Source organism: Ceratotherium simum, chromosome 6, assembly GCF_057802395.1.
Source record: "Ceratotherium simum simum isolate JZ-2026a chromosome 6, ASM5780239v1, whole genome shotgun sequence".
Lineage (NCBI taxonomy): Eukaryota > Metazoa > Chordata > Mammalia > Perissodactyla > Rhinocerotidae > Ceratotherium > Ceratotherium simum.
Genome location: NC_141905.1, coordinates 64,332,174 through 64,356,167, shown reverse-complemented (window position 1 = coordinate 64,356,167; position 23,994 = coordinate 64,332,174). Strand labels below are relative to the sequence as shown.

At 43.6% G+C, this 23,994-nt stretch overlaps 1 protein-coding gene across 3 annotated transcripts; it reads right to left on the bottom strand.

Annotated features, from left to right (window-relative positions):
• Positions 1-454: 454 nt before the first annotated feature.
• GSTO2 (glutathione S-transferase omega 2) lies at positions 455-23,739 on the bottom strand. 3 transcript variants are annotated; one of them, XM_004428049.3, is made up of 7 exons: positions 22,185-23,739; positions 21,897-22,064; positions 21,521-21,629; positions 19,431-19,653; positions 18,388-18,489; positions 4,312-4,418; positions 455-2,904 (listed from the first exon to the last, which is right to left on the bottom strand). In XM_004428049.3, exons 1-7 carry the CDS (start codon positions 22,258-22,260, stop codon positions 2,745-2,747), a joined length of 945 nt encoding a protein of 314 aa, XP_004428106.3. In that variant the 5' UTR covers positions 22,261-23,739; the 3' UTR covers positions 455-2,744. The 3 variants fall into 3 exon arrangements, with proteins under 3 accessions (XP_004428106.3, XP_087288685.1, XP_087288686.1); XM_087432559.1 differs by lacking the exon at positions 18,388-18,489; XM_087432560.1 differs by lacking the exon at positions 4,312-4,418 and having other exon boundaries at positions 2,762-2,904.
• Between the last annotated feature and the right edge of the window lie 255 nt (positions 23,740-23,994).

Sequence of the window (23,994 nt, the reverse complement as noted above, 5' to 3'; positions counted from 1 at the left end):
AGAACCCTGTTGGGCTGGGTAGTTGGTTATTTGTGAACACTTTAACAAACATAACCAGGGTGACCTAAACCATGAGGAGTCCAGCTTGGTTCTCAACCCAGAGCAGCACAGTTTCCCCTCCATCAAGGCCACTGACTTTGACAAAGGAACCACGGACCAGGTGGGACACAAAGGTGAGAGATCAAGAGAGAGATATCCCAGCTCCGACTGTCATCAAAGCTCCAAAGACAACGTGGAGGCACGGGCAGGCTGTCCCTGCAGTGCTGAAGGGAACGCTCCAGCTCGTAACTTAGAATTTAGATTTAATCCACTCTAACACTTACAGCCACTCTGTCGTCTGAGATCAGAGCAATTTAGAGCTAGAAGGAATTTCAAGTAACATTTAGTCACCATCTCCCCACCACCACCAGCACTGCCAGCTGTCCCGGCCACCCCCGCCCCACCCCTGCTGCCCTGTCAGGATGGAACTGGACTCAGTCCAGACGGGCTCCAGCTCAGAACCTCTGAGCAAGGGAGCTCCACATGAGCTCCTCTGCTCGTTGACTCTGATGTTAACATCCTCTATGACAATGAGGCTCTTTCAAATGCGGTAGTTTGAACTAATTTTCTCTTTTTCCAATCTGCAGGCTATAGAGGACAGCTTTCTTCTTAAATGCTTAGTTTAATGTGCTTTTATAAGATAGACACAAACTGGTAAAAGTGGTTATCTCTGGGACATGAGATGATGGGAGACTTCTTATTTTTTTTCATTGTTGTATTTTTTTTAACCCTGATGTATTATTTCTGCACCCCACCCCCCAATAAAAGAAGCAGTACTTTGAAAGCTCCTCATGGAGCATTATTTAATTGCCTCTTTTTTCCAGGCTAAAGCCTTCTAGTATCATCCAGAGACTGACAACTCAGATTCCTCTGCGGGTCAGACAGGTGACATAAAGGAGCGAGAAGAAAGACGTGGAAGGCAGTGCAGGTGGCCCTGGCAAACTGCAGAGAGCATGCCCGGCTGAAAGGCATTCAAATCCTAAACTGGGCTCTGGGCCGCCAGCCTGCAACGTTTCTCCATGAGCACTTTTCTCCATCCTTTATTTCCTGGTTCTTCAAGCTGTCTAAGTTAGCATGGGGAGCCCCCAAAGAGAACATCTTTGGTTTTGGCCATCTGGAAACATGCCATTATCTACTGTGTCAACAACAACTTTGTCAACATGCCAAACACTCACCAGCACACAGGATTTACACCTGCAAAAACTGATAAGTCCCCAAGTCCTAGGAGAGGCCACAAGGGCCAAGCAAAGTTCCCAGGGAAATGTGACTTCACTCTGCATTGGCCCAGGCGCCACGGCAACAGGGTGCCGTATCCTGAGCAGACGGCACAGCAGACTGCCCCTGTCACAAGGTGCCTGTTCTGGCAGAGCAGGCCACCTCACCAAGCAAGCTTGCTTCTGTCCAGCTGGCACGGAGTCACACTGGTAACTATTTACATGAGTCAAAATCCAGCCAGAGGCAGCAGATGGCCAGGCAGGCTGAGACGTGGGGAGAAACAAGGCTGGTTTGGGCTGAGTCAGAGGCAGGGGCAGCAGACAGCTCCTCCCAGGAACGGACAAGTCAAAACATCACTCCTGCGGTCCCTGGTCTCTCAGCATGGCTGGAGGCTGGGAAAAGATTTGGCATGCACCAAGCTGAAATGATCACAGGCTGATCCCTAGACTCTGAGACAAAAAGGCATTGGACAGGCCCGTCCCACTCCTAAGTCACCTGCCGGCACACCTGGCCGTCCTTCTGGGCTCTTTGTCGTCTTCAGTGGCGGGCACTGCCAGGCCCAGCCAGCGGAGGTGCCACATCGGGCCGAGAGACGCATTTCCGCTGCAAGACAAGCTGCTCCAAAGCACTAAGTGTAAAACCGCAACCAAGACAAGTGGAGAGATCAGGGGCTCCTGTGTCTTTGTCATCTTTATCCCCTACATGGCCCAGGGCTTGGTACACACGGGCAAACAGAGGCATCTGTTGGGACGAACTGAAAGAGTGTGTGACGCAAATCCAACAGAGTGACCTTTGCCTGAGACAGGGTTTGGAGCGGGCGTATTTTATTAAGGCAGGATGTCGGCTGGAGAACATTCTGTGAGCCATCCTGAGCCCTGACAGCACCGGTGAAATTCTGACGTAGTTAGTCCAGGGTGATAACGGGTGTTTCATTTCCTGCTTTGGAATTCTTTCAGTCATAAGACCCTCGGTGTCTCCCAGGCCCACAGCCAAAGTTTGAACGAGAATGATACTCACACACGCCCACGTGGACTGCAGCTTTTGTTTGCCAAATGGAGGGTATTTTGATGTGGAGTGTTTTCTTCTTCCTTCTCTTCTCTAGCTTTCCTCTCACCTGGGGGGTTGTGGAGAGTGCCAGTCTGTAGTGACAAACATCAGGGATGGGTAGGCCTGGACCTCAACATCAGCATCAGCACCAACAATCTGGAGGTCAAACTGAGCTAAAGGCCAAGGAGCTGGGATGCCCACAGGATCCCAAAACGTGCCTGGACATTAGCACTGGGCACTAGAGATTTCTAGAGAATCATTAGAAGTTATGGGCTAGAAGACTCATACACGTCATTATCAGAAAGAATATGTTTTCTGTCTCCATGTTTATTGGAAACATCAAAGAAAATGAACAGAGATTTATTGACCCATCAAAACAATTCCTGATTCAGAATCATGACGAGCTTGGGAATTCTGGATGGTGAAGGGGAGGACTGTGAGACTCAGCAACTTAGCCCATAGTCAAAGGCATCAGGGTTGTTCTGAAAATAGAGATTCAAGAAGCCCAGGAAAATGTTTTTATCTATGAGAAGGGCACACACTGCGGGGTCCTGCTTCATGGCTGCGATCCAGAGACGAAGTGCTGGGGTGTGGTTCACACAGCTGCAGGACAGGAGAGAAGGGTTAGCTCATCTGAAGCGGAAGGCATTGGGAAAGGTCACACGTACCGCTATTTAGATTTACAAGGTACGAAAAAAGGGTTTATTTGGTCAACAAAGGTTATCATAGTTGTCTCATTATCAACTGAGCATGAGCATTTACTGGATGAAAACCTTATTTCTGGAATAGCTATGTAGCTTTTGAATTAGAGAAGTTGTTGTTGCTTTTAATAATACAGTTAGAATACTTGTGGATGGATTGCTCTGGGGAAATAAGGTATCTATGCTTCACTGGTTACCAACAAAAAGACAACCCTCTGAAAGAAACACTCTTGTGTCATCCTCAGATTTGACTTTAGGGGGTTTGAAAAAAATAAAGACAAGTAGTTTCCAAAAACTCTTTTGAAAAATGAATAAAACAAGCATCAAACTTTGAAGTAACGGAGCTGACCAGGCCATCAGGAAGTTTAGGTCTAGGATATGTAAAGTGACTCACTCAACTGGTCAGGGGAAAATCCAGGAGTAGAGGTGAGGGTTCCTAACCTGTGGTTCAATACTCTGTCCCCGGAGGAGACAGGTTTTTGTAACATTTATGTTGAGACAGAGTTTAAAATAACCAAATGTGTTATATATGTGATCGTCCCTCAGAGACAGCTGCGGTGGGAAGTGCAGGAGGAGACTTCTGGGTAGACTCAAGCCTGTGCATTATGGGGCTCCAGTCCCAGTTCTGCCTCGGCGGGACTGGATTGCCAAATGCCACAGCTGTCCGGCACCCACCACGCGACTGGCTGGGGTCAAAGCAGGTGTCGGGACAAATTCAACTTCTCTGAGCATTGTGGAGATAAAGCGCGTGTTCTGTCTGTCCAGGGACCCTATACAGTCTCCCTGAGTCCACTGGGCAATTTCTTCTACTTTAAACATCCCTATACTTCCGTGGTGTATGGCTGCCATTTTGCTTGGTTGTTTTAACATCAAGCATATATTACTTTTAAAATCATTTATTTTATTAACGGTATTCCTATCGGGGGAAGATTCCTCAGGGAACTAAGATGTGAGTAAGATGTACGATGTCCACTGGATGACTCAGCAGGACCAGGTGGAGGGCCACTGAGGGAGATGGAGACAAGTCACCAAAACCCTGTGCCTTCACCACCGGCCTGCATTGGGTGGGCTGGTGAGGTCAGTGGCTCTGAAGCACTGTGGGGGGCTTTTGGACACAGGGTCTTAGCAGCAGAAATATGGGCAAAGTTTGGGTAGGCAGTTACTGGTAGAAGAGCACAATGCATTTTGAACAAGGAAACACATAGTTTAAAACCTGATTTTGTTTCACATTCATTGTGAAACAAACCAGCCCATTTCAACCACTGTCACCCAGAGTGACCCCAGGGATTCATGACCATGAATGTCTTACTCGGCTATTCCGTATACATCCAGCCGCTCAAACCAGGGCCAAAAGAGGTAATCAATCATGGATATACAGTCTCCACCAAAGAAGATGGTGTTCTGATAGCCAAGAATCTAAAAGTTTAAACAGAACAAAAGCAAGTTAATTTCCCCACCTGCTGACATATTTATAGACACTAAATATAAATATCAAGTTAATTCCCAAAGAGGGAGAAATAAGGCTTCGATTCTTCTGATTTGCTAGGTGAAGGCTTCTTCCCTTTTCCTGAGGTTTCTTCCTCCTCCTTCAGGGTCACACTCCCGGCCTCACTCAGCCCCTCCCTGCTTTCAGCACTGGAGGGCTGGCTGGCTCATCTGATCAGAGAATTTGGAAGGACAGCCCAGGCAGAGGGAGCCCGGCCCCTCCCTCTCAGCCTAGGACGGGCTCCTCCGCGTGCCAAGCTTTCCATGGACAACTCAGCCCCTGGAGAGGGGCCCCTGCCTCAGGCCAGTGCTGCCCATTACTGGGAGGCGGGGGGTGCCACCTCAGGAACCCCACTTTTGCAGCTGTGGTCCCCATTCTCCAGAACCCACTTTATCTGTAATAAAGGGGATACCGTAGTCTCCCTACGTCTTCCTCTTTTGCCTTATTTCTCAATCAATTCAAAGTTAAGGCAGGAAAGAGCAGTGCTATTTAATGGGCTCCCTCAAATCCCAACACTGTCTTTCCATCATATTTTCTTTTCTCATTTGAACTCTTTGAACTTCACCTTGTTGGCCACTCAACACTGGCAACTTTTTACAGTAAAATTTCTCGTTCCCAAATGGGACAAATCAACCCAGATAGATGGACTGTAAAGAAAACAGACAACTCTTAACAGACAGATAGCCAAAGATAGTAAAAATTAAAAAGTACTTGAAAATGTAAAAAGCAAAAGTGCTTAGCAGGGGTTATTGTCAGGTCAGGTCTTCCCAAAGAGAAAAGGATGGAGCCAATTACCTCGTTAGATCAAGCAAACGACCCTCTGTGACCCATATAACTCCTAATCAACTGAATACTTCCCTATAGCTATAGATCTAGATTCCCATGTCCTTTATCTTGATTTCTAGATTCCTATCTCTATCGCTCAGGCCTGATTCTTCATACTCCAGACCAGCCTATTGACTTTATGATGTGGTCTAGGGTTGTAGTTAAGAAGGTGAACTCCAGAGCCGGCAGTCCTGGTCCTATGCTGGGCTCTACCTCTGATTCAACATGGAATCAGGGCAACTTACCTACCTCCTTCTCTAAGCCTCAATTTTCTCCTCTGTAAGATGGTGGTAGCATTAGTGCCCACCTCAGAGGTTATGGTGAGAGTGACGTAATCAGCATGAATAAATGTTAGCTCTTGTGAGGAGAGAGCACAGAGACCCCCGAAGGTTACATCCACAGAAAGCAAACCATCCTTGACAGAAAAGATCAATGGGATCCCCCACCGCCACCCTTCTCACAGGAGAAAGCAAATCTTGGTGCCCTAAAGTCTAAGTCTCCATTATCTCCCAGTATGGCATGGAGGAGTCCTCTCACTAGTGCCCTGGAAGTCTGAAAAAATGTTAGCTGATGTCACTTTGTTCAAACTAACAGGTTGGTACTAAAACAGCAGAATCTGGCCAATGAAAACTCAAAACAAAGGCTATTTTCAGTCATGTATAAATAAGACCTGACTTACAGGGGTAATGCACAAACTGTTCAGTTTTTATGGATTCCAGAAAGCCCCAAACCTTCTTTATGTTCAGGAACAGATAATAATTATCCAAACTTTTATCCCTGGCTTTGAAACACATACCTTCAGCTTATCATTGGCCTTCCTGGCACAAATCAGAACTAAATCTAAACTTATGGGCTCTGAACATCTGTGTGACTCCTGCTTTACAGATCAGAGGTGCCCCTGGGAAAGTCCTTGTCAAAACAAATCATATATGGACATTTAATGGAACCCTTGATGGGTCCTTTGGTAAAGTGATATTATGAAAATGAATAACTGCTTAGTAATTGATGTTTATTTGGTAAATATTTGTAAAGCTTTCTGTTTACTCAAAGTAAGAGTTTGCCTTTAAATATATATGCTATTATAGATAAGATCAATTTTTACATAAACACTAAGAGTACTTGAAGCCCTATCAAAGTATGGTACAATAAAAAGCCAAGATGAGCATATGGTTGAAATGGGTGAGGCATCACTTATCTTCTGCCGGCCTCTCCTCCACCCCTGAAATACATATTCACATTCCCTTGGACTTTCTTAAATCCAAGTGTGACATCAAAATTCCTTGGAGTTCTTGATACAGCTGAAGATTCTTGAGCCCTGCTTCAGACAGACATTTCGCCCCCAGATTTCTCACAGCGAAGTCTAAAAATCCCAATAGAAAAGCTGTCTTCCTGTAAACCAGCACAGAGTGCTGGCTCCTTCACAGACACCTCCCAGTGACGTAGGAGAACATCCTGGCCAGGCCTCCTTAGAGCTTTATTCAAGTCTTTAGGACCCTCCGTAGGAGAACTCCTTTCTATGCAAACCTGGTACCCTCCAGACATGTGAAATGACTCTTCCCCTTAGAATCACAGACCATTGGTACTGGAAGGGCCGCTGGAACTCCTCTAATGTGACTCCCCTCCCATTTTACCATTTATTTATGTACAAAAATGTGTACAATAAAATATGAAATATGAAAAATAATACAATGCTAAGCTCAGGGAAAAATAAAAGTTAGAACACAAGGTCAAAACAAGGAAAGAAAATGGCATCAAGCTATCAAGCCAAGGCTCCTGCAGAGTTCCTTAAATAAAGCTTTGAATTTGACTTGAGTTTCCTGGCAGCTGAAGCGGAGAGAAAAACATGCTGGTGAGCAGATTCTTGTCTCTCACTTACAGAGGAGGACGCGCAGTCCCAGGGAGGTAGAGGGGCTCTCCGGTTAGTGCCAGAGCTAAGACAAAACACCACTCTCCTAATTCCCAGACCAGCGTCAACCCTTGTGTCACTCAACTTCAAATTCATATGTATGAGGGCTCGAATCACAGAAGCTTTCCCAAGTCTCTTGTGAATTCTGTGCTTGTTCTTTAAATTTAAGTGTCAGCAAAAAGCTTAGAACCAACAAACTCTGAACTCTGCTACAGCCCAGCACTGGCCCAGCTGAGCTTCCCGGGGAGAACTCCCTCCTCAGTCCTATTCCTCCTCACTCTTTCTCAATCAGGGGCTCTGCCAGAGCACCGAACTGACGGAGGTGACACGCCAACATAACCAGGGTGAAAGAGATTATCAAAAGTCTCTCCTTCCTGTTTTATTCCATTGGTCAACTTTACTAAAATAGTTCTTCTGTGTTCTCAGTTTAAACTGAGTCCCTTGCTTACAGCCAGTTAGCTCCTCTGACAGGTTTTAGGATAGTCAGAGGTAAAATAAACTGACAGTCTTAATTGCCAATGTCTTAACTTTCCTAAGTGTTTTATCATCAGAAATGGAATAGGAAGCTGCCCTTGTACCTCGACCCACTTAGCAGTGGTTATGTCAATATCCAACGTCTTTTTTAAAAACTCTCTTTTGAGTTCTTTCTGTCACCCACCTGCCACATATCATGATATTGGCCATTCTTAAGGTTGAATAGCTTCTCTCACAATGGAATCCCTCACTTTCAGAACTACTGTTCTTGGTATCATCCACCAAGGCAAAAGAGCCTGCTTAGAAGATGCTTTTCTTCCAAGGCCCCAGACATCCCCCACGAGGCCACACACAGCCAGGGGAGGGAACTGAGGCTCTAGCTTCCAGCCCTCGGGTTTCCTAAAAGTATTAATACATGTTCAATGCAGGCTTAAGAATTGAGATATTTAGGGAAAAGCTATTTGATTTCCTGGAGTATTACAAAAATCTATTTTTAAAATTTTCTCTTCTCTAGTTCACTGAAAAATAACTACAGAGCCTTCCGTTGCTTTTGGATGGCACAAGGGATAAGGAATAAGCACGCAAATGAAGAGGGAGGAGCTGTTTGGTATGACGAGGGGACACTACTTTCACCCGCTGAACGTGAGAAGCCTGGATGGGAGGGCCCCTCATCTGCGAGCGCTTCTCGGGCTCCCCCAGGAGGACTAAAGGAGGTTCGCCCTAGAGCGCGAGTTGAAGGAAGAAGCGCGCGGGGCTCCCCCTTGTAGCCATTGGTGGTGAGGCGCACTGGCCGTGCCTCCCCCCCGGAGGTTCACCAAGGAGGAAAAAGACATCTCTAAGGTTTTTGTGAGAGAAGCAAGATCATAAAGAGAAGCGAATCCTAGACTTCCTCAAACTAGGTATCCTAAAAAGCTTCAGTCTGCAGTCCTGGACTCTCGGCCTCAGCTTCACTAACTGCACTTCAAACCTTGAAGCGGCCACTGCCCTGCACCACCGTCATTTACACCATTGCCGAGAAGTCCCCGGCCTCTAACGAAGACAGACAGAGTGGTGGTCGCAGCGGGCGCTCCTGTCCTTGCTGGAGAAGGAAGAGAGCGGTTTTCTTAATGGAAATAGTTCTTAAGAAGAAGCACCCCACCCCACTCCCCAAAGGCACAGAGCCACCTGCCAGCACATCAGCAATGCAGGCGCTTATCCAGAAGCAGCAGAAAAGTCCGCAACTCCAGGGCAGGAATCTTTTGAGGTCATAAAAGATAATGCGACGTTCTCAAGTTTTCAAGTTTCTGGTCCCTGCTGCACTGATGTATAGCTGAGGCTGAGCTAACCACGATGAACCGATTCCCTTAAAACAACCCAAGGACATACAACAAAACTGGAGAATAGATAAAACCATTTCTCCTCCAGAAAGAAGGCTTAGAAGGAGGGTTTGCGCAGACCACGCCCCTCCTGCTGCTCATCACTCACGTCCTAGAGTCCCCATGAAGATTCAGAATGCAACTGCCAACATTTGGGATTAAAGGACCACCCAGAAAATTCTATGCTGGAATCCTTTTAATTAAGCTGGGCTTAATTCTTTTGTCAAAATATATTTGTAAGATAGTAGGAGGGAAAAGCTAGTGGGGCAATGCTTGACAAGCCAAATATCTTTAAAGTGATGGATGGTGGATGAAAATGTAAATGAATATTTATCAAATCTCTGAAGGGGGAGAGGACCTCCTATGATAAAAGCAGTGGAAGAGATCACAGCAGGAAAGACTCATAGCACAATATTTTTAAATGTTATATTTCTGTATGTACAAAAAAGATAAGCCAAATTAAAAGTTAAAAAAAAATGTATCCTAAAAACAGGCAAATATCCTTATATATAAAGAACTCTTTAAAAAGAATCTTTGCCAACCAACATGGAAAATCAGTGAGACCTTGAGAGAGATGGGCAAACCCTCTGAACAGATGATTTTCACAAGACAAAACACAAAGAGATGGTATATTTGGGGGGAAAATCTTCCACTTCACTAGCAATCAAAGAAATACACACTAAATCAACAATGAGAAATTACTGTTTCTCTCCAAAACAGGGAAATATCTTTTTAAATGAAATCTCCCAACAGTGAAAAGGAACTAGTGCAAAGGGCATTTTCATATACTGCTGGGCACGAGTGGTGGGGGTGGGGGTTGGGGGTGGGGAACGGGAGGGGGAAGGATGGTAAACAGCACAGTCTTTGGGGAAGCAGTTTAGCAACATACAGCTCCAGCCTCCAAAGTGTTCATACCCTTTGATCTGGTAATTCCATTCCTGGAAGTCCAGCCTAAGGACATACTCTAAAATAGAGAAAATGCTTTTTATGCAAACAAGCTGCTGTTCCCTGCAGCATCATTCATAACGGTAAATGACTGAAACAATCTAAACACCTCTAATGAGAGTGCTGGATAAATAACCAGGGTTTATACGCAGGGCAAATGAAAAGTGATTTTTTTCCATTTTAAAAAATTACACATGTAATAAATACATTCTCATTATATATTAAAAAAAATTCAAATACAGAAAACAGTACAAAAGGCAAAGACCCTCTCTCCCCCGTCCCTGCCCTTAACCACTTTCCCAGCCCAATGCTAATTTAATCCCCTTCCCAGTAGTAGCCGCTAGTAGGAGTTTGATGTGTGTCTCTCCAGACATTTTTCTAGGTATTTATTTACATGTATATGTACACATATATAGTTAAGCTTTGTTTTCTTCTACAAAAATGGGATCATACCATCTGTATTACTGTGTAATTCATTTAAATATTTCCAAGCAATTTTTTCATATCAATACACATGGATCTACCTCAGTCATTTTTAACTGCTCTACAGAATTCTACAAGATGAATATAATTTAACCATTCTCCATCTAATGTAATTAATTAATTAATGATAAACCTAATTAAGGTTTATCATTTTCCATCATAAATTATGCTGCTCTAATAAACACCCTTATACATATAAATAAGCATTTATAGAATTTATTAAAATATGGGGAAAATCCTTATGTCATAATGGTAACCAAGTTCTATATACAGTACAATTTCAACTACATAATAATATACATAGAAGAAAACACAGAAAAAAAAATAATAACAGTGGTTGTTCCTGGATAGTGGGATTATGAATTTTTTCTTAGTTTCTATATTTTTCTATATTTTTCAAATTTTCTGTAATGAACAAGTATGGCTCTATAATTGGAGAAGAGTAAAATTAATTTGTAAATAATAAGAATAATTATTATTCCATTATTTACATGGTGGGAGAGGGTATAGTAGAAAGTTATGAAAAGAAATACAGCAAATCTTAGTTTACCTAGAAGGCAGCTGTCAGAATTGGACAACGAATGAAGTTACCAAACTAGCCACAGGACAAAAACTGCTCAACTAGCCATCATGAATAGGGATAACCAGTTCCCTAGTGTGAAAGAATGGTGGTTAACACTAAAAAATGGCACGTTAGTAGACATGCTAAATTAGCTAGCATATCCAAGAGAACTGACAACATATGTCCAACCCGAAAACTTGTACATGAATGTTGACAGCAGCATTATTTGTCATAGCCAAAAACTGGTAACAACCCAAATGTCCATCAACTGATGAATGGATAAATAAAATGTGGTATCCGTACAATGGAATGTTATTAAGCCATAAAAAGGAATAAAGGATGAACCTTGAAAACATTATGCTAAGTAAAAGAGGCTCACAAAAGGCTTACACTGCATGATTCCATTTATATGAAATATCCAGAACAAGTAAATCCACGGAGACAGAAAGTAAATCAGTGGTTGCCTATGGCTGGGAGGGTTGAGAAGAAATGGGAAGCAACTGCTAACGACTAAGGGGTTTTGTTTTGGGATGATGAAAATGTTCTGAAATTAAATAGCGGTGATGATTGCACAACTGTGAAAATACTAAAAACCACTGAACAGTACACTTGAAAACAGTGAATTTTATGATGTGTGAATTATATCTCAGTAAAGCTGTTACAGAAAATAGCTAGTAGCAATGAATTTAGTTTGTGGATGTGTTAAATTAGTTGATTAAAAAAACAATAAATTTAGCATGTAAATAGTTTGCCATACACAAAAGGCTACATAAAATTATTTTCAGTGAACATTAGCCAGGTATAAACTTTCTTTCCTTCATGTCCTGGTGACAGCAAAGGAGAAACAATTTAATCAAAATGGATTAAAGACTTGAATGTAAGACCTGAAACTATGAAACTTCTAGAAGAAAACATAGGAAGTACGCTCTTGACATCGGTCTTAGCAACATATTTTCAAGCACCATGTCTGACCGGGCAAGAGAAACAATAGAAAAAATAAACAAATGGGACTACATCAAACTAAAAAGCTTCTGCACAGCAAAGGAAACCATCAACAAAACGAAAAGACATCCTAACAACCGGGAGAAGATATTTGCAAACCATACATCTGATAAGGGGTTAATCTCAAAAATATATAAAGAACTCATGCATCTCAACAACAAAAAAACTAACAACCCAATTAAAAGATGGGCAAAAGACCTGAACAGACTTTTCTCCAAAGAAGATATACAGACGGCCAACAGACACATGAAAAGATGTTCAAAATCATTAACTATCAGGGAAATGCAAATCAAAACTACAATGAGATATCACCTCACGCCCATCAGAATGGCTATAATTAACAAGACAGAAAACAACAAGTGTTGGAGAGGATGTGGAGAGAAGGGAACTCTCATACACTGCTGATGGGAGTGCAAACTGGTGCAGCCTCTATGGAAAACAGTATGGAGACTCCTCAAAAAATTAAGGATAGAACTACCATATGATCCAGCTATTCCACTGCGGGGTATTTATCCAAAGAACTTGAAAACACCAATGAGTAAAGATACATGCACCCCTGTGTTCATTGCAGCGTTATTCACAATAGCCAAGACTTGGAAGCAACCTAAGTGTCCATCCAGGGACGAATGGATAAAGAAGATGTGGTATATATACACAATGGATTACTACTCAGCCATAGGAAACGATGAAATCCAGCCATTTGTGACAACGTGGATGGACATTGAGGGTATCATGCAAAGTGAAATAAGTCAGAGGGAGGTCAAATACCGTATGATCTCACTCATTAAGTAGTAGACAATAACAACAACAAACAAACACATGGAGACAGAGATAGGACTGGTGGTTACCAGAGTTCCCCTGTTACTACTCCTGGTACCCCCTCCCTCCCAGGAGGGAGGGGGGAGGGCGAAAGGGATAACTAGGCACATGTGTGTGGTGACGGGTTGTAATTAGTATCTGGATGGTGAACATGAGAACATGATATAATCCATGCAGAACTAGAAGTACAATGATGTACACATGAAATTTATACAATGTTATAAACTAATGTTACTACAATAAACAAAAAATTAAAAAAAAAGAAAAGAAAATTATTTTCAGTGAACATTAGCCAGGTATAAACTTTCTTTCCTTCATGTCCTGGTGACAGCAAAGGAGAAACAATTAAATAATATATAAATAATTTCATTTTTGAAATTAATAAAAATTAAGAAAGAAAAATAGCAAAACTTAACCAAGACAATATAATCTAATTTGGCAAACGTATTCTTTTTGGAGAGGAGAAAGGACAGATTAAAAATTAAGATTATGGGGCCAGCCCCATGGCATATGGGTTAAGTCCAGCATGTTCCACTTCGGCAGCCCAGGTGCGCAGGTTCGGTTACCAGGCACAGACCTACACCACCTGTCAAGCCATGCTGTGGCGCTGACCCACATACAAAATAGAGGAAGACTGGCACACATGTTAGCTCAGGGCGAATCTTCCTCAGCAAAAAAAAAAATTTTTTTTTTACCTTTATTTATTTATTTTGTGAGGAAGATCAGCCCTGAGCTAACATCCATGCTAATCCTCCTCTTTTTGCTGAGGAAGACCGGCTCTGAGCTAACATCTATTGCCAATTCTCCTCCTTTTTTTTTTCCCCCAAAGCCCCAGTAGATAGTTGTATGTCATAGGTGCACATCCTTCTAGTTGCTGTATGTGGGACACGGCCTCAGCATGGCCGGAGAAGCGCTGCGTTGGTGTGCGCCCAGGATCCGAACCCCAGGCCGCCAGTAGCAGAGCGTACGCACTTAACCGCTAAGCCATGGGGCCAGCCCCCCAAAATTTTTTAATTAAATAAATAAATAAAAATTAAGATTATGGGTGAAATTTTGAATCAAGAAAATATTTAACCACAGATGCTCCTGGGTGATGTACATACAACTTTTGCAAATTTGACCTCATGCAAACTGATACACATATAAGGCATGGAATCAAATTTGGTGATGTGGGAAACTTTGCACAAAAATGCAAAGTAAAATACCACAAAGCAGGCCAGTGAATGCCAAGAATTAAAAGCATAAATTGTCCTGTGGCCACCAGAAGCTGCAGGCCTCAGTTACTGGGCAGGTTCTCATTCCCTCAGTGTTATTCCAGAATTATCTATGTTACTCCCTCTCACTCCCCCTTATTGATTTCTGATGATGACTAGTAAGGGATCAAGCAATAGCCAGAATGTAGAATTCATAAGCACCGGAATGCTGAATTAGAGCAAAAATCCAAAGCATCGCAGAAATCTGGCCAAACCCTGTCTTTCACTGCACTTGGACTTGGCTGACCACTTCCACAACGAAAACATCCAGAATGAAGGCACTGGCACAAACAGAACAACTGAGAGGTCCTGCCACATTCCAATCCACAAACATAAAACAAAGGGGGGCTCAGGTGCTATTCGGAAATAGAAAAGTCAATAACAAACACAAAAGAAGAATAAAGCTTAAAAAAGTATGCTGCTCGGATTAATGATTCAGTAAAGGCTAGAAAATCGGTCTGAAGACAGAAAGTGTGATTACAGAAGGGCATTCCAGTCGTTTTAAAACTCATGAAAATGTTCAGAACAAGAAACCAAGTGGGGAGGCTGCCGGTTCAGTAATAAAAGCACCAGTCATGTATCTCAAAGAATTGTAAAAATATGATACAAAAATGTGGTTCTATAACAAGTGCAATAAATCTTTAACTTTGATGAAATTGGATTTTCTAAGAAAAAACTTAAAAAGTCAGATGGCATTTATTTCAAAAGAAGAAAGTGTCCGAGTTTAAGGCTGCAAAAGGTAAACTGAGCCTTTTGCTTGAGGATAACATGGCAGGAGGTTATACATTGGTATCTTGACTTGCTTATCACTCAGAAAGCCCATGTGTATTTAATACACTCTCAGCTCACAGAAAATCCTGATTGTACAAAACCATGCGAAAGAGTCGCATAAGTCAGGGGATCATCTCTATTAGAACTATTCTGACAAGTTTCCATTTCACTAGAATCTCCTAGAGTCGATATATTGGTATTTAGAGGAATGGATCAAATAATTCAAGCTCATTGGGTATGTTTCAGATTCTGATATGGCCTACATTGTAGTTGTAGCAATTCTTGCTAACATTTTATGAGACAAAAACCGCATTCAAATCGGTTAGAACAATGCTGAATACTCCGTGGTCTTTAAATAGCATCAGTGAAAGCTACCTTAACCTGGGCTAGTTAACAGTTATTTCCAGGACTCGTCCACTGACCATAAAGTGGACACATGTTATTCAGTGACGTGCTGGAGAGGGCTGATTGCCCACATCTCTTCCCAACTTTGAGATTTCACACTGATAGGTTAAAATCAGCCTTTGGTGGGAGTATTTACACCAATGAAACCAGCAAATGCTACAAATCAGGGCTTTTTTCTTCTTCTTTTTTCAGAGGGAGCCAGTTGTTAAACATTTATCACCACACCACTGGTTATTTCCTAATCTCTCTGGTTGAATGGCAGCCACAAAGGTAAAACACGGAATTTCAATTCTTGTTCTTATGATCGATGCATTTTGTGGCTCTGCTTGAGTAGCTTCACCTCCTCCATTAGCCCTAATTCAACAAAGAGAGACAGCCCTGCTTGTTAATGCCAAGTCACGTGTGTGAAGAGGGGCACTGTCCTTGGCAAGTCAAGCCCCCAGGCAGTAAGACCTTCGGAGGCCTCGGACACCCACGGACTACCTTCCCAAGCTCGGTTTCCACATGAACATCCCATCAGCACCTCACACGGAGCACAACTGATCTTCCTGCCAACTGTCGGTGAAAAGCACCACATTTACTGGCCAGAAGAGTGGAAACCATCCTCGACAACTGCTACCTCTCACCAGATTCCCTCTCATCTTACTCTCTGAAAATCTCCCCACTCGAATCTCCCTCTCCAACCCGTCTTAGTGTGGTCCCCTTTGTCCCTCCCCTGTCCCCCAATTTCTCCCTTTCATGCATCCCCCACATGGTTGTTGGGCTGAAATATTTTTTAAAAGCAAGAGGGAGCACACCACTCCCTTCATAATAGTTGTCGATTACTCCCCATCAACTTGGGTATAAAGTCCAAATTCCTTGGCCCAGTGGAAAAGGCCCTTTAGTGTCGGATTCTGGGCCACTTCCACACTCACCCCTTATCGGCAACTCCCTGGTCACCAACCACTCCCTGCTTATTGTTTGCTGGACACACTAGTCTCTCTCCCCCGTGCCTCTACTTCACCCTGGAGAAGTCAAGAGAGGCATAATCCACCCCCACTCCACCAGCTCTCTCTTGGGCATTTCTCCAGCCCAGCACTCAATACACCTAGGTTTCAAATGGGTTTAAGAGTCTGTGACCCCCTCCAGGCTTGAGCCCCTTGAAGGTCTTTAATTTCTGTACTCCTAGAACCTAGTTCAGAGCCTGCACAGAGAGGCCGCTCCAATCCGCAAAGCAGGGATAGTACTGTTTACCTGAGAGGGTGGTTGGAAGGATTGAATGAGACGGTGTATGCAGTGTACTTGCAGCATAACGCATGGCACGGAAATATGGGCACACTTCCTCTGGAAGAGCCCCAACTAGAGAACCATGCCGCCATCATAATATTATACACTTATTTAGCAATGTGTAATATACAAAGTTCATCCATCAACCAAATGCAGAGTAGGAGGGAGACAGGTCAAAATATGTTTTCAATGATCTTTTGATTCAAAGAGCTTTGTTTCCCAGCTCCTTTCCCTGGCTCAGCATTTATTTTTAAGAAGGTAACCAGGCATGATGGAATCAGCTCAGCTAATCTTTAAAATAAAGACCTTAAAAATTCTCTACACACGAGAGCTTTCAAACTTCTTTTTGAAAGCAGTGGTTCCCCTTCTTCTCCAGACGCAATCTTATTAGGTATCTTAAATGTGGCGATCAAAGCAGGGCTGGTCTGAGAGAAGCAGGATCTGGAACCACGACCAAGCCTCCCCTCCCAGGATGGTCCCTCTGCAGAACCTGGAGGCTCTGAGGAACACACCTTTCAAAACACTCCCTTGGTCTATAAATGCGGAAACTAAGGCACAGAGAGGTCTAGGACCTTGCCCAAAGTTCTGGAATCTGGTAAAGCCAAGCCTGGGATCCAAGACTCTTTCCACCATATCATACTGACTCCTCAGAATCAAGACAATAGTCAGTGGTCTCAGGACCAAAGGTTTACACTTCTTACATACTACTATTAATCACCCCTAAGTACTGCAATTGTACAAAGCTAAGACAGGCAGCTGCAAGAGTAAATAAATTTAATCTGTTTCCACTTGACAAAGGTCAAATGGAAGAATATTAATATAATCAGCCTTCCCTGAAGGAGATAAAAATAGCCTTCTCTGGCTGCCAAGAGAGTTACAACCCACACAGAAAGGGAACATATCAGTTTCTGGAACAAAGATAAAGGAAGTCAAAGAACCACCTTCAAGATTATTCTAAAGGTAAGGGGTAAGTAGCCCTATTACAGCCAGGTTAATAAAGGATCTACTGGTAGAGATTGCCCCTTGCCCACCCATAGCCACTTTCCCCTTCTTTCTTAATTACATAAGCCTGATTTTATTCAGGGTGTCCCCAGCTAAAACACTAAATTTTCCAGCTTCCCCTACAGACGACCCTACTACTAAGTTCTGGCCAATGAGATTTAAGTAGTCATTGGGTAGGACTTTGGAGAGTGTCCTTTAAGGGGGACTGGCCTTTTCCCATTTTTTCTTTTTCTGTTCTCCTTTCCACAACCGGGAACTTGGATGTGATGGCTGCCGTTCCAGCAGCTATCTTGTCACCTTGTCATATTTTTCATTTTAACGAAAGGCTTGCACGAAAGCCGACAGAGCAGAAAGAGAGAAAAAGCCTCAGTCCCTGGTAACTTATGAAGAAGCCATCAAAACAGCCTTGAACTGCCCTAAACCTCTGGCTTTTTTATGTGAGAGAATAAACCCTTATAAGATAAATTTACAGTAGTTAGGTCCCTTTTACTAGCAGCCAAACACAATGCCTAACCAATATAGACCTCGGCTTCACTGGCAGAAGCTACAGAGCCATATGGAGATACATAAGATAAGTGTTGACTCAAGGGAAGGAGGAAATTCATCGCATGTCCTCTCCCAACTCCTTCACAGATTTTCAAGAATAATTTCAGAGCAGGTCAGCAGAGGGCAAGCACCCACAGTTAAAATCAGATGACTAGTAGCTGAACTTAGCAAAGTCTGGCAGAAAAAATAAGTCTGTGAAAGCAGAGGGTGTCAGGGTGACCAGATGAGGGACCCTGCATCGCCTCTTCCCCTGTATCTGACCAGGAGAGGGGCCCCTCTTTGTACCTCTTCAAGGTTGCAGAATTCTTGCCGCAGGGCTAGCTTCAGATTAGTGCATTCTCTCCCGCATCTCAGTGCTACCAGACACTCCTTGGTTAGATGTGGCACCTAATCAGAGGACACAGGTTCTTAATGGAGAAGTCTGAGGGAACTCCGTGCTCCTGCTCTGCCTAAAAAGGCAGCCAAAGCTTTGTCACTCCAACTTAACAGGCCAACACTCACATCCACGCACCCCAGCTCCCTCTAAGGGGTATCTCTGTGGTTCCAGGAATCCACGTGTCATAGCACCCAGGTAAAACAAGGTGCTTTAAAAGGGGTTCCCCAGTGCTCCTTACTTGAGCAGCTACTACCATGTTGTACAGCCTTAGGCAAGGCATTTAACTGCTCTAAGCCTCAGTGTTCTTATCTGAAAAATGGGTACAATAATAGTACCCACCTTAAAGGGCGGTTGTGCAGGTTACATGAGTTAACCTTTACAAAGCAGCCAGAACAGTGCTTGGCACCTCATAAGTGCTCAATATATGTCAGCTATTAATATCATTGAGTTATTTTTATTTCTTTTCAAAGAGAACTATCTTAAAATTTCTCCATCATTTTTTCTCCCATTATCAACAGGTGCCCCTTTTCTCTCTTCTTCACATTTCCTGGGCAGTCGGCACTCTTGCTCTGCATAAAGGGCATAGTGCATTACCTTCTCCACACCCCAATATTTTTTTTACCTGAAACCTTAGACATCTTCCCTGTAAAGTATCACCAGTTTTCAGCTCTTTCAATATTCCTATCTCAGGTCACACAGTCATAATTATGCCATAACCATACCTCTGGAGATGGCTAATGAAATGGAAAAGTGCTATCAGTTAAGCCTTTAACCTTTAATATCAGAGGTGGCAGTCCTACTGTAATTCTGTACCGGTTACCCTCCTAAGGCATACGTAGTATTTAAACAAAACAATTTCACCAGTGATTTGGTTTTAAAAATGGATTGAAGTTTGGGAAAGACACACAAAGAAAAATAGAGTGTAAGTGGCTTTTTAAAAAAGCGGATATACCTTACAGAATAGCTCCAATAACATCTTTTGGCGAGCTCGCTCATAAGGGTCATATGGATACAGCTTCCTGCCGGGATAAGCGTCATCCAGGTACTCACAAGCGATGACAGATTCGTAGATCAGTTGACACTTGCTGTTCTCCAGCACAGGAATCTGGCCAAAAGGGTGCTTTGTGTAGTACCATTCAGGCTTGTTTCTCAGGTTAATGTTGATAACTTCATGTCTTAATAAGCAAAGGGAAAACAAGACAGAACAAACATTAGAGGTTTATTCAAGCAGACGCTCATCTTGAAAGCAAAAGAGATCAATTTATAAAATTTAAATTTGCACTAAGTTTTTTAAAGTTTAGGTTTTTTACAAAGAAAAGTACATAACATCGTCTGCATCCCTACAGTAAGATGTGTTCACTGTTTTCTATACCTTGTCTTGTTTGCTCCTTGTGATTCCTGGCTCCAAGAGGTTGAATCTCCTGCCAATATCACCACTGGGAAGGAGCAGAGCCAAGACCAGAGCCCAGGAAGTCTGACTCAGGGCTCTCGTGCTTAACCTCAGCAGTACAGAGTTTCGTACATTTTAAAGCTTGAAAATACAAATCTGATATTAACAGGTCACAACAGAGTATGGTCAACGTTAGCATTCCGAGCATGAATTCTGGCATCTGACGGCCTGGGGTCTGGACAGTTTGGCTTGTGTTCTTGGCCAAATTCCTTAACCTTTCTGTGCTCAGTGTCCTTAAGTGTAAAATGGGGATAATAATTGTACCCATCTCTTGGCATAATTGTGAGGATCAAGTAAGTGAATTTGTATAAAGTGCTGAGGATAGTGCCTAGAACATAAACAAGCAATAACTTTGTATTCCTCTTATTGTTATTAATTATTACTATGAGAGGTTCAAGCCCATAATGTTACCAGAGGCGACATTGTTTAGTTGTCACGGGTAGAAGCCAGGGATGCTGCTAAACACCCAACAACGTGCAGGACAGCCTCCCCCCACCCCCACCACACACAAACAACAAAGAATTATCTGACCCAGTATATCAATAGCGCCACGGTTGAGAACCCTGCCCTAAAGAAATATGACATTAGTTCCTAAGCTGCCAACTTATGACTATGGGTAAAACATCAAGCTACTGTTATTTTAAACAGGTAAACTTAGGGCCAACTAGCACTGAGCAAGAGGGAAGAATCTGGAAATATATGCCACATACACTCAACAAAGCAGAATTACACAATTTTATCTAAAATGTCTCTGTATTAGTCTCTGTACTTCTCTGACACCCCGAAGTCACCCCCTAATGATGGCCTCTCCAAGACAAGAGTCAAGAACACGGCCTCCGCACTTCAGCTTTGAGGCCTGTTGCATCACGCTGGGCCCATTCCACAACGTTGCTCTGCCTTCCAAATCCAGACCTCTTTTGCAAGAGCTAGTCTGGCAAAATTCCTTCTGGAAGGATATGGACCCATTTCTCGGGTATGTCAGGACCTTCAAGACACCTCTTGACAGCAGTTCCTTCCATTTCATTGTTTAGAACTATTTGTTGATTCATTCAAAAAACATTTTTAAGCACCTACTATGCCAGGCTCTCTTCTAGCCCACGAGTACAAGAGAAAAAGTCCCTACCCTCGAGAACTTACATTTGAGGGGGGTGAGTGGAAGTGGGCTGGGGGTGTGGAGGAAAGATGGATAAACAAGTAAGAAAATGTTGGATGCGACAGGCGCAATGAGAAGACAACAGAGTTGATCTGAAGGTGCCTGGGGTAGGGGCGGGGGTGGGGGCTACATTCCAAAGAGCAGAGAAGGCCTCGGTGGCCTCCGCTACGCCCATCCTTCACAAGCATTATGGGAGGGAACCAGCTCAGCAGAGCCACCATTCAGTTCACTCTGAGTTGTTCTAAAAGTTTCATTCACAGACACGGCCCCGCATGAGCTCTGCACTTCAGGACCGCGCGCTAAAAATCTCGCCTTTTGCTAATCATTTATTCACTTGGACTCAGAAGAAAGAGACGGAACCCCTCTGAAATCTGAGCAGGGGGCCCCGGATTTTACACATCTCCCTGCGCTTGCGGGGCGCTGGCCTCCGGCTCCTCACCTGATGCCTTTGGCCCGGAGGACGAGGCGCGTTCTGTGCGCATAGGGGCAGAACCGCATGCTGTAGATGCGGATCAGGCCCTCTGGGACCGGCCCCGGGGGGACGCTTCCTGCGGGGGTAAGGGGGACGGAGAGGTGGATTAGACCAGTGGGGAGAGGGGCTCACTTCCCAACCCGGAACCCCAAGAGGGCTGCGCGCCCTCAACCTCCGGAGTCCCAGAGAGGGCACTTTGCACGTGGCTTTTGCGCAAAGGAACCCTTCAAGTCCCTCCCCGCCGCGCTGGTCTGGGGACTAAGGCCGGGCAGCCCCTTCTCCGGAGGCAACATCCCAGCCATGCGGCGCCCCCCGCCTGCGGACCGCTGTCGAGAGGACTCACCTTTCCCTAAGGTTCTGGTCGCATCCTCAGCCATGGTCTCCAGGCGTCTGCGCATCGCCCGGCGCTCACAGCCGCTGCCCTGTCGCTCCTCGCCACCGCAGGCTCCAGCGACAGCTGCGCTCCAGCGCGCGCCTCCCGCCCCAAATTCAATTTTTGAACGACTAGGCTCTGGCGGGGCAGAGAGGAAATGATCTGGGACCAGAGCTAGAATAACTTAACCTAGAGAGACATCGCCCCAGATTCAGAAGCCAAAGAGTAGTAGGAGTGAGCAAAAACCCTGAAAATTACCCCTTGCTTTGAACAGGCGCGTACACCATTCGGTGGGGTCTCTTCTCGACGTCAAGAATCCGCAAGGAACAGGCATTTAAACTCCATCCAGCACGTATTTCAAGGGAGTTTAATAAAAATTGACCAGGGTAACGCTATTGTTTTCTCTACTATTCTAAGCCCTCCCTCCTGCGTCTCTAATTGGACACATCCTCTGTATAATGAGTAAGGGTTTTTTCCTTTTTAAAATAAGGCCAAACTTCCTCATGATATGGCAGATAAGAAGGAAAAACTTGTTAGTGTTGAGATTTTGCACGACCCTGAGAAGGAGCACCTCTTTACATTTTGTGCCCTGGACTCCTCACTTGCCTCACCCTAGTTCTGGCCCTATTTGTGAGATTTTACCCAAGCTATGAAAAACTGGTAACGAATAGAAACAGGATACCTAGAGGCAAAGACAAATTTGTGAGCTCTCTCCACACCCCCAGCATAAATTTCAAAGAAAATCCTTTTTAATTGTAAAGGACACATTGCCAACAGCGCAGCAATTCAGGGGCCACTTGGATAGCTTTTCCACCTACATGAGATAAGGGAGGTAGCTGCCTTTACTTGACCCTGATAGGCTGAGATCCTGAAATTTAGCAAGCGGAAAGATAACTCCTTTAATTTTGCAGAACCGAGCTGAAATGGGAATTGCTTGTAAATGGATTTCGTAGGATTGACAGGTAAAAGGGAGAAGTATTATGTGTTTCACTCACACTGACTAAATGATTTCCATGGACTACCTTATTTGATTCCCACAACTACTCAGTTAGGCAGCTAGTACTATTCCTATTTTACAAAATAGAAAACAGCCTCAGAAAAATGAAATTATTTGCCCAAAGTGACCAGCTAGTTGGGTTGAAGAATTTTAAAACTCCAAAGCCTGACTCATTGTCTTGGCTTTTACAGCTGGCAACAGCGTGGAGAGGAAAGGATCTAAGTCCCGGAAAAGATACAGCACATAATAGCTGCTCAACAAATGGTAGCTGAATCTAAATATCTTTATTAAAAATGACAGAACCTAATTATGCGCCTTATGAATGGGCACATTTGGGCTTTGGAATTCCAATCTATCCAGAAATTAATAGTGATTAATAGTGTTCACATTTTTTTTTCTACTGAATAAGAATCTTTGAAAATCTTCAGAATAGTGATTCAATTACGTTTTTTGCTAAATCATTCAGAGTGATTTCACGTGAGATACAGCAAGTTGTTGTTGTTTTATAAGAATTGGGGAGTGGCAAAAATGTTTGAATAAATGTTCTCTGAAAAGAAATCTGGTACTGGAAAAGACAAATTGGTTCTTGACTTGCCATGCTGACAATTGTGCATTTTGGAAGATAGAGAAAGTAACAGGATAACTACTATTCTGGAGCTAATTTTTATTAAGAAGGACAAACTGGGTGGTAAAATAGAAGCAACAAATGTAACCACATCACGTGAGAGCTTCTGGAAGGCACCTAGGCAGACAAATGAATCCCTCACATAAAGAATGCAGATTTCAAACAGTTGAGAGAGAATATATCCAGATTCTAAAAGGGAAGGCCATAAGAGGAATGTGAAATACTCAAAATCAAAATAAGTTGTTACTAACATTTTATGCTTTTTGTGTATGCACTCATTTAATCCTTAAAACAGTCCTATAAGGGTTCTATTATTATTTCATTTTAACAGATGAGTAAACTGAGGCCAGCAAGGTTAAGTCACCTGTGAAAAGCTTCACAACTAGTAAGAAGGAGAGGGAGGCTTATGAAGCCTGGAAGTTGGACTCCAAGGGCAGCACTCCAGC